The sequence below is a fragment of the Myotis daubentonii genome, chromosome 17, assembly GCF_963259705.1.
Source record: "Myotis daubentonii chromosome 17, mMyoDau2.1, whole genome shotgun sequence".
Lineage (NCBI taxonomy): Eukaryota > Metazoa > Chordata > Mammalia > Chiroptera > Vespertilionidae > Myotis > Myotis daubentonii.
In genome coordinates, this window is record NC_081856.1 from 29,838,069 (window position 1) to 29,851,474 (window position 13,406).

Below are 13,406 nucleotides of genomic sequence, written 5' to 3' on the forward strand. Positions count from 1 at the left end.
CTGCTTTAAACAATAAAGAATAAAAATAAATATGTTTGCCCTTCGTACTCACAAAGTTTATCAAAATCACATGATATCTGATATGTGAAGGTGTTTATTTTGTAAAGCACAAAGCAAGTTTCATAACAGGTCTAATTAAGCCTGTGGTACCTTAGACATTTCCTCTAGGCAAGGTGGAAGGGTGAAGCCTATTCTTTGAAGCTCTGTGATCTTCTCTTGGAAGCATTGGAAGCAAAGATGAGCCATGGAAAAATGCTGTTATTATTATAATAATCATAATAGAGCTCATAATAGCACTTGTAATACATACAACAAATATTCAGACTTTAGGGTCTCAGAAAAAATTAGAATATGAATTCCAGTGGAGATCTTAGGCAATGTTTACTGCTCTTTAGGCAAGGTTTACTGCTTTTCTCTCAAATGACTTAATTTTGGTAAATTATCTCTCTCTTTTTTCCCCTTTCTTTTCCTCCAAGTGTTTTTAGAGTCTTGTGCCTCATGTTCTTGGCTGACATTTGGCCCAAAGATATTGGTTTTGATATGGTGTTCTCTTTGTGATTTTTATTAAACTGCCTGCCTTCAAAATATCATATGTCACAGTCTCAAAGCCTGAATAAGTAACTAGTTTATTAACTTGATGAGTGGAAAACACTGAAGAAATTCCTGTGATTGAGCTGAACTGAATGAGGTATCAATGGGAAACCTTAACTTTGATGTCACTGTATCCTAATGACATTGAATATGGTTAGAATTTTTGGAACTTTCCCCAAGAGGTGAGAAATGGAAAGGTCATGATTTTGGCTAGCAGACTGTTTTGTATGGCTTAACATTTGGGTTAAAAATTGACTATATGCCAAGTTTGAAAAATATAAAGTTAAATTCCAGATCTCTGATTTCTCTTGAAATATCAGAACATGTAGTGACATTGGGTCCACCATGGCAAAAATAGCAGTCACCGAGAAACAGCTGGTTCCTTTAGATGGGCAGGCTGTTTTCAGTGTACCAGGATTCCACCTGTTCCACCTCATTTATTTATGTCATCGGTATGGCCCTTGTAATACCTGAGTTTGTGACCCTTGTTAAATCCACAGAAATATCCTAATTAAATCCTATCTCATAACCAGTTAGTCATGGGTGAAATCATGAACAGATGGTTTAAGGTGAACATATGTTGTTGATCTGTTTCTCTAAGTTCATTAACCATTTTGCCAGCATTTTCAAGAGTCTGGTCTTATATCACAAACTATAACTGGAGCGGCAATGTAAAAGGGGATAATCTAGAGTTTTGCTGAACTGTTTATTTTTAGATTCCAAAATGAAAGCTGCTTAGAAGTTTGATCTGTAGTTCAAAGTAGAACTTCATCAGCTCAGTAAATGTGATTCCTAGGCATGTTCCAAACTCCATGCCTGACATTCCTGTGATGTCAGAGTACTAGAAAGGGCATCTCTGTGCTGGGATTTTACAACATGTAGTTATGGCAGTAAAAGGCCTTCCACAACATGTTGGCCCGAGTGATAAATTAGATATAGGGAGGAGGGGGATTAGAGACTTGATGTTGGTAGCACTAGGAAGCTTCTAGAGTTTTCCAAAGGCTTCAGAAACCCCATCCATCATTCCCCATGACTAAGAGAGGAAAGTTGATATGAGTCAACCTAAGACAAGGAAAAATGGAGCCATATTAGTAGCAAGGGGCAATTTAGCAGGAGGATTAGACATCATAGTGTTTGGGAACAAACACTCTTCTTTTTTTTTCTTTTTAATTTCTAAAGGTCCCTTTTCCTCAAGTTAGAGAGTTAATCATCTGGGGGGTTTGGGATTAAGTTGTAGGCCTAAAGGAAGGGAGCCAGGGAAGCTACCTGATACTCTTCACTGAAAATTATAGGTCAGAAGCACAAAAAGATTCTCTGTGTTTCCATATGGCCTGGAACAGGTCACTGGCCCAGAAATTCTTCATGTAGAGGTTGGGGGTGAAGTGTTCCTATGTTTGTGTGAACAAGAGGGACTTGCAAGTATGAGAATGGCTACGGTGATGACGAATCAAAGAACTAGGGATCTTGGATTCCAAGATGAATAATATCTTGGCATTTCTAGAAAACATAAGACCCTCCCACATGTCTGACTTTGGGAATGACAGATTATCCTAGTCCTTACCAACCAACTGTCCCAATTATCTTCTGGGCCAGGTAGAGAGCAATTAGGGCTCTAGGGAGAGGGGACAGAGCAAATGCCAAGAGAACATTTATTTGAGGCATAAACAACCAGGTCCCACACAACTAACAATTCAAACTCTTTCTTGAGATCCATGTAAGCTGTTGGCTCAATACTATACTATATATGCAAATCTTTAAAACTGTCACCAAAGAACAGGGCGATGGAGATTCCAAACCTCAGTTTAGCACTTCCCACTTGTCCTGAGTCAGAAAAATTTAGCATAACTAGGGAGAAAAGGATAGATAAAAAGGACAGCAATGGTAGTCACAGGGAATAACCAATGTGTAGCATGAGAGAAGTTACTTTTTCTTCTTGACAAACTCACAGACAAAGTACATGGTGAGATGGCACTCTGTGTCATTCCACCTGCCTGAGCTCAGCATTTCCACACAGTCCTCATGACCATAGGGGTCGCTGGGCTCCCCCTCCTTCCAGTTGCTGTAGTTCTGCAGTGGCGTGTTGTCCGTGAACACATACTGTCCCTCCCTCTCAAGGTCATTCACCCCGATGAAGACCCGGAAGAAGCCACTCTTGGCTACATAGTCCGCGATGAGTGTGTTGGCAGCTTCGTCCTTGGGCATGGCTAGCATGCCGCCCCGGATCCGGCAGTGGGTCAGGGATTCCCTGTAGCTCTTCTCTTCCTGCACGATGTAGTAGAATTTCTCATCCGTTTCCCTAATCCCTGCTATGACTTTGCAGAGAAGAGTGTAATTATTTATCTCAAAAAGAGAAAAGGCAAGTATATAATATTTCTGGGTTTAAATACATTTCTTCAAAAGTCTACAATTATTTTGCAAGGCCCTATGATGAGCTTGGCACTGGTTTAATATTTTCTCCACCTTTCTAGTTTCAAATGGAGAAAGAACTCCTACCAGTTGTCCTACCTACCATTCCTGTTTAACTTCCCACACAACTTTGAAGCAAGAGCTATTTTGACACAGACTTGTTACATGAACTGCAACCCAGCTCATCTCAGACTATTTTTCCCATCCTAGTTTATGCCTTTGCCAAACTTATAGTTCCATGAGCATGCCCTTCTCTGTTCCAGTTCCATGCTTTTCATGCCTGGGAATTCGTCTCACTGCTCCTCTACCTGGGCAACTCTGCTCATCCTTTCAATCTCAGTGTAAGTGTTTTATCCCAGAGGAGCCTTTCCCTGAGCACACACTGGGGAGTCTTATCCCCTGCTCCCCACTTCTTAGTACTCAACACATTCTAGTCTAATTGTTTGTGTGTCTCTTCTACTAAACTGTGAACGTCTTGAGAACAATAAGTATGTCTTTGCTATTCTGTAGTCTTGGTGCTTCCAACATTGCAAAGGAGGATAGAAGCTTATTACACTGATGTGGGAATAATTCAGAAGTTTCTCCACTCTGGGCCAATTCCAGGGCTGTGAACACGTACATCTTTTGAGATTGTTCATACTTCACTCCAGGTACATGAAGTAGACTGAGCTACTGAGTAAGCTTCAAGACAGAATTGGGGATGCAGAATCATTTTGAGCTCAGAGTATGCTATATATGTTTTGGGCTTCAGGGACATCAACATATACTTTTTAGGGTTCATAAATTAAAATGCACAAAGAAATCTGTGACCACTCAAATGTTAAGAACTATTGCTGTATGTTGAACCTCTGAGGTCTGGTTTATTCATGAGTGTCCAAGTCACGCCAGAGACTGCATCTTGTGTGCAGGTTATAACCAGAATTATAATTAGCGTCGATAGTTAATAATGAGCATTTCCTTTGCCTGTAGTATTACAAGATGAGGATGAACACAAGATGGCGTCTGTGTGCTTCCAATAATGTAAACAAATATAGCTGTATTGCAATAAATGAAAGTACAACAAAATGAAACCAATTGTAACACTAACTACAATAGTTCCCACATTCATACTGTCTCAGAAGAGAACACATAGCCTCACTTTAAGGGCGTAACTGCTAACTATGGACAAAGGATAACAAAAATGACTAATAGGAAAAGTTGCAAAATTTAAAGAAACACATGATGTCCCTATTAATTTGTGTGAAACCTGTAATCAAATCCCTGCTCCACAGTTCATTAGCTCTGTATCTATGGGCAAGATCATCTTCCTAAGCTTCACCTTAATCATAGCACTTATATCATAATTATTAATATTCCAAGTATTTAAGGAAATAGCTATTGTTTTTATTATCACTTTTTATTTTTTGAGATGATCGTTCTATTTGAGTCTTGCTGTCCCTTTTTATTCTCAAAGCATGGCTTGCCAAACTCTGACCTTTTCACTGTCCCCACTCTCCAGAAAGTAACTTTTTCTACCCATAGTCAATGCAGTATGTACAAATATATGTAGTGGACTTGAAGTGTCCTGGAGTTGGAGTGGATAATTAGTATTTTGAGAGACCTTTAATCTGATGACACTATCTTAGTAGTCCTTTGCCCAACCCAAGGTATTTCCTGCTAGAAATACTGGAATTATAATTTTGAAAAAGACTAAATCAATAAATAGCACAAAGCAAAAGAGAATACACTCACCATTCTTGACGAATTTCATAGATGTCTTGAGGCGAGCAACACTAATGTCCAGTTGCCCAACAACTTTCCGGTACCTTCCACAATCACAGACAGTACCTTTCAAAGGAAAAAAAACTGTGAATTCTTATTGAAACACATGCAGATGAGTTGAAAGGAGCCACCCCCCTCTTCCCAACATTTACTATCTTTTTCTAGTCTGTGAGCAGCTATACTTTTAATCTTTTATTAAAAATACGGTTTCCAAATTACACTGCCTTTAGGAATTCAGAATATATCTTTAAAAATATTGTGAATGAGTCGAAACACAGTTCGAAACCATCTTCGTAAAAAGGAGAGTAAATACGATGAGCCACTGCACCCATGCTGTGGACCATTTGGCATTTTTGTGGAACACAGGATGTGACTCTCCAATTTCAGAATAAAATCTTTGCAGCTTTCTGAAAACCGATTTCTAGCTAGTCTTCTCTTCTATTACTGCACTGTTCACTCACTCACACAACTCTCCAAGGGCAAGAGAAACCTTTCATGATGAAATAAACCTTAATTCTTTTTTTTAAATGATGCCACCATGAATTTAGCTCATAGGAGTTGAGATAAGCAGAGCTGTGCCTTTTTCTTTCTTTCTTTTTTAAAAATATATATTTTATTGATTTTTCTACAGAGAGGAAGGGAGAGGGATAGAGAGTTAGAAACATCGATGAAAGAGAAACATCGATCAGCTGCCTCCTGCACGCCCCCTACTGGGGATGTGCCCACAACCAAGGTACATGCTCTTGACCAGAATTGAACCTGGGACCCTTCAGTCCGCAGGCCAACGCTCTATCTACTGAGCCAAACCGGTTAGGCCTCAAACATAAATTCTGATGACCCACTTGAAGCACAGCTTAAATGTATTGAGGACCAAATTTAAATCTTGTGAAAATATCCAATGTATTATTTTAAGAGCCAGTTGTCACATTTGTGGATTACCCTTTGCTCATTTACCTATTTTTTTTTTTCAATTACCTACTGATACTGTGACACAGAAGGAATTGTAAGGAAAATGATGTGAAATTCAAATGATTCTATTCTTTTCTACTTGGTGGCTGCTTCATATGAACATTTCTGTTTGTTTTCTTCGAAGGTGGTTGATAAAAAAATAGAAATTTATTAGACAAAGGGGAGGGGGAAACTTATAGCTTTATTTCTCCATATTCTCAGTTAAATAAGGAATTTAAAACAGTTCTTAGAATCAGTCTTTACTATACCCCTATAGACAGAAACAACTGAAGCCCCCCCCCCCAAACAAGTACTTTTTATCCATGCATGTAGCTCTGGAAATGAAACTCTCAGTACTTGGAGAGAGTGTCCACGGTCGTTGATGTCCTATAATCACAGGGCTTTCAGAGTAGGCCAATTTGCTCCTGGCAAACCGCTGGCCAGTATTTGGTTGAGATGCTGGTGGAATGTCAGGCATGCTGACCAGGCCTGGTGCTGAGGCCATTGTGGATTTTCCTCTTGGTCTAGCAGAATGAGGGCTGTTTCCTGATGCGCTGGGTTGCTTCCCTACAACAGACGGGATGGAATGTGCCATCACCCCTTCCCCAGGGCTTGGAAAGTCACCAGCAAATAGAGAGGAAAGTTCCCTTCTTTCTTTCCTCTACCTTGAGTAAAATAGGTACTGCAAATATTTTTACTTTTGTTTTTCATAAAAAATAAATCTATTTTGGAGATAATATATTTGGAATAATGCCAGAAATTAAGGAGCAAGATTAGCAAGCATACCTGCTTTGCCTTTTCCTCCAGGAATCCCAGGCAAACCCTTTTCCCCTTTGTCACCTGAATAGAAACAATAGCCGTAGAAGTAACAATTAAAATAATGAATCATTTCAGACAGACATCTTGATCAGCTGAAGTCAGAGGAAACAGTTTTAAAATTCATTTGTAATCTCTTCCACCAGCATTCCTTGGTTTTGTATGAATAATTTGATTTGGAGTTGGCTGCACAGGTACAACTAATCAAACAAGTCATAATTGAATTAGCTTGAATGTAGAATTCCAGTGGGATGTGTAAGAAACATTAAAATTTGTGTCACCTATCCTGCAAACCTGTGTTTATAATGTGCCCTTCTGAGCAAGGCTAATACAATTCTCTGCATGTTTTTAATTTGAAAAGTACCATTGTTTTGTATATCTGGATCAACTGATTAACACATTGCAGCATCGGTTTATCATGCACCAAAATTCTTCCATATGGCTTTGCCCTTGAATTTTTAAAAACATGTATTGTGCTTTTTCAACTTATTTACTTTTTCAAATATTTACTATTTACTTACTCTGTGCAAGACAGAAGGCTTAGTACTTTGAGAGGATGTAAAGAGACAAAATTACACTTCTGACTTGAAAGAGTTTACACACTTTTAGAAGAGATGTGATGTATGCAAAATCTATAAATAAAATAGTGTCAAATATATTGTACTGAAATATTAACCTTGATAATTTTCCCTTCTGCTTTTCTTTGTATGCCATCATTTTCTTATTCAGTCAGAGGCATCCACTCAGAGAATCAGGATTATTAAAGCAGAGAGAAAGAAATGTTGATTTTTTTAAACTTCAAAATAAGCTCTTATGGCCATATCAGACACAACCATTGAAAGCAAAAGCCTTTGATTTTCAAGAAGAAATGTTTAGCTGAAGCTCTTGAGAATGAAAAGAGAAGCCATGATAGAAGAAAAATAGAGTTAATGCTTCAAAGGTGGTCTGGAAACAGAAGAAGAAAGGCCTCAGGAGGGATAAATACAGGGTAAAGGTCATCCAGACTAGAAAGGAGTATGTGGCTTAGCCTTGAGGGGGTTTGGTATAGCCAGGGAATTGGGGATATGACCCGAGGGGGCAATGTGAGGGGGAACAAAGTTGGCCTTGAGATTTTGCCTAACCCCATCCTTTCCCACCAAAAGGGGGGAGCCTTTCCAAAACCCATAGGGTGTCCCATGTTGCCTGTCCATTAGCTAATCTTGTCATCACTATCTGTTTAGTGCTTTAAATTTTTAAAAATATTATATACTATTTAATGTATATATAAGATATTGTCATTTCAATAAGTAATCAATATAAAAATATTAATGGGATATTTTACTTTTTTGGTATTAAGGCTTCATAATTTGATATATATTTTGCACTTGCAGCACATGTCAGTTGGACTAACCATATTTCAAGTGCTCAATCACATGTTGCTAGTAACCATGGCATTGGACATTCTTGCTGAGTGCTCTTTATTAATAGTCCTGTACACATTGACTGTTGATCATCCAGAAAGGAACACCTGCTGGCCCCCAAGGATTTGCTGAGTTTTTCTAAATCAACATACGTGGACACTTTTCTTTACAGTGTTGCCAGTCATGTATGAGCTCGCCACACAAAAGGAGGGGGTCTTTGAAATCCTGAATGCAGTTTAAGTATGTGGGAGGACACCTCAGAACTTGTGCTTAGAATAAATGAGATATGGTGAAATCTGTGAGAATGGAGTGCTGATAATACTGCAAGAAAGACCTTGAACAGAGATCACATACTTTGGGAGGGAGCTAGAAGAGATAGTACTCCAGATGGAAGGATGAAGGAGACACACTTGTGGAGATGGCACTGGAGCTTGGTTATGAAAACTTCAGCAGGTGGAGATGGGAGCAAGGTAGGAAGTAACATACAGCAGAGGTACAGTAAGGGGAAAAGCATGGGAATATGCCATTAATCTACTCATACCTAAATTGTGTCCTGCAAATTCCTCATTCTTTATATGTAAATTGGAAAAGGTAAGAATAGATTTTGAATGCATTAAAGAAAGGAAATACAGCTTTGCTAAGTGCTGATCATTTATCAAGTACTGTTTTGGATACTGTATAGATGTTATCATATTAAATCCAATGAACTAGATGCTATCATTATCTGTATTCTACCACTGCAGAAATTGAGGATCCAGGAGGCACAATTAGTTGCTCAGGGACATTCAGCAATTCAATGGCACCCCTGGTACTGAAGCCCAACCATTTCTGACTCCCTAGTTCATGGGGCTTCCCAAATGAGTTAGCCAATGAAAGAAATCAAAGTACTCAAAAAATGTTATCAAAAGTTGAAAGGGGTACCAGTCTTTAGCACCACCATAAACAATATGGGCTTGAAGATCATATGAATATGGCTTAATACTTTAATTATTTTAAGATAGTGTATTTTCTTTACATGTAAATCCCTTTCAATTGAACATGGGCTGAAAATTGATCCTAGTTCTGGGGTAAGCCCAATGATGGGCATAAAAGAAGCATAAACAGAATATTTGCTTTGGAAAAAAATATTTTTAAGGAAAACATAGCTCATATTAGGGACCAAGGAGATGGGACATTATCACCATCATGTATTAACAGAGTGAAATAAAGAAAATGCCTGATAGGTATTTGGAGAAACCAAATATGGTTGTGGATCAGAATAGAGAAAGTTTCACTGAAGCAATAGCTTTTAATTAAATCTTAATAGTGTGGGAAACAAATTACTGAATTGATAATTTGATTTTTTCCCCATGAGAAGATGTAAGCACCGTGAGGACTTTCCAGTATTTTGACATAAATTATTTTCCTTTTTTACAGATGGAAAAGGCAAAGCAGTGTGGTGGAGTGAAAGACTATAAAAGTCTGAACAACCAAGACTTGAATCTTGGCTCTGTCACTTACTAGCTAGATGCGGACAGGTTACTGCATTTTTAAAGCTTCCATTTCTGATTTTTAAAGTGGAAATAATGGTACCTAATATCTAAGATCATTAAAGAGGATATATTAGATAATGTTATTTTATCATAGGATTATGTCTGTGCTGGGCTCATAGAAGATGCGCAACCAACGTTAGCTTCTGTCTCCTAAATCAGAATTGTGGTAAAAGTGAGTATACCAAGTACTTAGCCAGTCGATGGAGGATGTGGACTTACAATGTCTATTTTGCCCAAGCAAATTCTGGGTTAAAGCCATACACAAATACTTATTTTGGTCCATGAGTGGAAACATGTTTGTAATAACTGCCTTAAAATTGAAGACTTAGAGGTTGCATTTAAACAAATAAAAATCATAATGCTTTCACTGTAAAAGGATATTGACCTTAAGTAAAAGCATTTGTTTGTCATGAGATTTAATTTACCTATATTAAATTATTCTTTCTTATTCATGAAATAAAATATTGACATCCAGAAAGCTACCTGTCCAAGCAAGTGACATTAAGACCAGTCCAGAAAGTTGAGATTAATCTGAGTCAGTGAAAAATTTAGAAGGGCTATTGACAAAATGAGGGCAATAAATTTCAAAGTCCGATTAAAAATGAAATTAATTCAGGTGAGCCAGAACAGTGAACCTCCATTTTTAAAAAATTTCAGGACATGCTCATAAATTTTGATGGCATCTCTCTGGAGGAGAAAGAAATCTTAGTCAATGTTGAAAATTGATGTTAAGGGAAAGTGGTACTTAAAGAAATAAAGGATAGAAAAGAGGGCTACATGATTAGAAATAATATATTTACCACTCATTTTTTTCATCCTTAATGCAGCAAACATTTAGAAAGTTTCTACTATAAAATAGGCATTAGGATAAAGTGATTAAAATAGGGTACTCACATATAGTTTATATTTATTTAAGCAAATTGACCCAATAAATCTTTCATTCATTTGTTGGCTCTAGAAGTTCATGGTCTGTAGGGCAAAACAGACAAGCTAATAAGCCATGACAATGAGTAAAGTGAGAGAGGGATTCGAGGTGGGAGGTGTTGTTTATGCACCTGAGTGTGAATGCTGAATTGTCCTGAAGAAGATAAGGTCAGCTTAACTCTATCCTTTCCAGAGTTATTTTTCCAACATTTGACACCCAGAAAATCATACTAAACTCTTGACCCTCCCTTGTCTCTATCATCTACCACCCTCCCAAGTTACCTAGTCTTAATCTATGAAAGGATTAAGACTTGGCTCAAGGTCATGAACTCCATCTCTCTTAGTTGACACATTTAAAACTAAGATCATGCAAAATCTTGAATAACTCATTCAAAAATGAAGTTCGTGAATTCTGGGGGTGCTCATGGCGGTGATGTACCCTCCCCCTCCACTTCTGCCCATTCCAGGACAGTACTGGGGCTCTTGCCCTCATCTAACAAGGCTGCATCTCAGAAATCTCCATGTCCAGCATCCCACTTTTTGGCTACACCTTTCCATTCCTTCAACTAGTTGTTGAATGAAGCTGGATACAGTCAGGAAAAGATCCATAATGAATTTTATCTGAAGCTTATACAATTTAAGGAGCCCTCATTAAGAAAAATAATACCAATGCCCTGGCCAGGTAGCTTAGTTGGTTAAAGCTTCATCTCAACATGCCAAGGTTGCGAGTTTGATCTCCAGTCAGGGCACATACAAGAATCAACCAATGGATGCATGAAGAAGTGAAACAACAAACTCTCTCTCTCTTTCAAATCAATACATAAAAATTTAAAAAATAATACAAAATTACAAATAGAAAAGTGATTATAAAAATGAATGCTTATACAAAAGAAATAAAAACAAATCACCAAATTTTAAAAATAGACAAATACCACATTATCAGTACTCTAGGATGATAACATTTTAATTAATAAATGAATTCTGTGCCTCTATAATTCTTCTTTTTCTACATCATGGGCTGCATATGTTTGGTTGCATTCATGAATATCCAATTGACCTAGCACTATTTATTGAGAGGCTCATCATTTTCCACTGCAAAGTAATGTCAACTTTGCATAAATCAAGTGTGGGAGTCTTTCTGCATGCTCTAATCCTTTCCATTGATCTATTTGTCTCTGTACTAAATCAATACTATCTTCATAGTTGTAACTTTATAATAAATGTTTAAATTCAGTGATTTAAGTCATCCAGCTTTGTTTTTCTTTTTCAAGATTTTCTTTAGGTATTCTTGGTCCTTTTCATTTCCACATACATTTTATTTTATTTTTTAATTATTTAAAAATTTTTTTTATTCATTTCAGTGAGAGGAAGGGAGAGGGAGGGAGAGAGAGAGAGAAACATCAGATGCGAGAGAATCATTGTTAGACAGCCTCCTGCATGCCAACTGGGGATCAAGCCTGCAACCTTGGCATGTGCCCTGACTGGGAATCAAACCTTGACTCCTGGTTCATGAGTTGATGCTCAACCACTGAGCCATACCGACCAGGTTTCACAAAAATTTTACATTGGCTTATTACTGAACAGCCAAGATATTAAGAAATAGAATACTTATATTTATAAAAGCGAGAGATCATTTTTATGCCAAAGAACCGTTCAGATATATCAAAGGCATGCTCAATGTGCTTGAAATTGCTATTGGAGAATGGAAAGATGTGGCTTACCCTTCTTGCCAATGGGCCCAGTCTTGCCAATGTTGCCTTGGTCTCCCATATCACCCAGTTCTCCCTTAATTCCTATAAAGCAAAGCAGGTCATCTTTATATCCTAACATTTTATCTTCCCTTTAAAGATGTGGCTAATATATGATATCAACTTGAAAGAAATACCAAAGAGTGCATTCTCCTATCTGTGGTATATTTGTATTAACTATTTTTTAAAAAATATATTTTATTGATTTTTTACAGAGAGGAAGAGAAGGGGATAGAGAGTTAGAAACATGGATGAGAGAGAAACATCCATCAGCTGCCTCCTGTACAACCACTACTGGGGATGTGCCCGCAACCAAGGTACATGCCCTTGACCAGAATCGAACCTGGGACCTTTCAGTCTGCAGGCCGATGTTCTAGCCATTGAGCCAAACTGGTTACAGCTGTATTAACTATTTCAATAGCATTATAATGTATATATTAAAATTAAAATGTGGGTATGACAATCCTGAACCTGATGATATTAAAATGCTTACTCATGCAATCTTTCTGAAAGGACTACAGCAGAAGATGTTTAATCTAAAGGCCAGATGAACGGCTGAGTGAAGAATTCATGCATTTTATTCTAATTCTGTGCCTCGCTAGATCAATTTCAGTATCACTTTGGGGTTCTATTTTTTCTTTGTTTTACAACTGGATTTGACTATCTTAGGGAATGTACAACAACTGTATAGAATATTATACATATTTATAGTATAAAAGTATTTTAAATCAGAATATCTCAAGTTGAGGTCTCAAAGGCCTAGGAGTGTTTTCCTCTCTTTAAATGATGAAGATTTAAAGAGCAGTGGTCTTGGGCCGCTATTTTGTACAGTTGGCAGGGAATATTTCCAGTGCTTGAAGACACATGTCACAATCCAGAAGCCATGTTTGAGTGAGACTTACTCTTGGCTTTGTGAGTAAAAACATTCTCTAATAGCTTTTGTATTATTCTCATCTTCTTTGCTCCTACTCTCTCCATAGTCCACCAGATGTTTGAGAAAGGTGAGAACATCAAAGAATCAAACAATTTTCTTCTCCTCCTTATCTTCCTCCTTAATTTCTAGGTTAGCTCAAAAAAAGTTGCTTAGCAGTGGCTTCTAAGGGGAGATACAGCTTTGAACCCATCTGTGTTCCCAAAATTCATAGTTTCTTAGATATTCTCAGAGATTGCTATTCCCTGGGGCTCCCAGAGTGTCCCACTGTAGGCACCCCTAAGGATGAAATTTGAGAAATGGGGCTGAGTCTTGTTGACAGGCAACTCATAAGAACTCTCTGGTGGCA

At 37.7% G+C, this 13,406-nt stretch overlaps 1 protein-coding gene across 1 annotated transcript in view; it reads right to left on the reverse strand.

Moving 5' to 3' along the window:
• Window positions 1-1,308: 1,308 nt before the first annotated feature.
• Window positions 1,309-13,406, reverse strand: part of COLEC10 (collectin subfamily member 10) — a 35,459-nt gene continuing 23,361 nt past the window's right edge. Inside the window, exons 3-6 of the mRNA XM_059671847.1 lie at window positions 12,100-12,171; window positions 6,493-6,546; window positions 4,729-4,824; window positions 1,309-2,903 (exon numbers count right to left, since the gene is read on the reverse strand). Of these exons, the coding sequence (XP_059527830.1) occupies window positions 2,512-2,903; window positions 4,729-4,824; window positions 6,493-6,546; window positions 12,100-12,171 (614 nt within the window). The 3' untranslated portion in view covers window positions 1,309-2,511. The remainder of the gene's footprint in view (window positions 2,904-4,728; window positions 4,825-6,492; window positions 6,547-12,099; window positions 12,172-13,406) is intronic.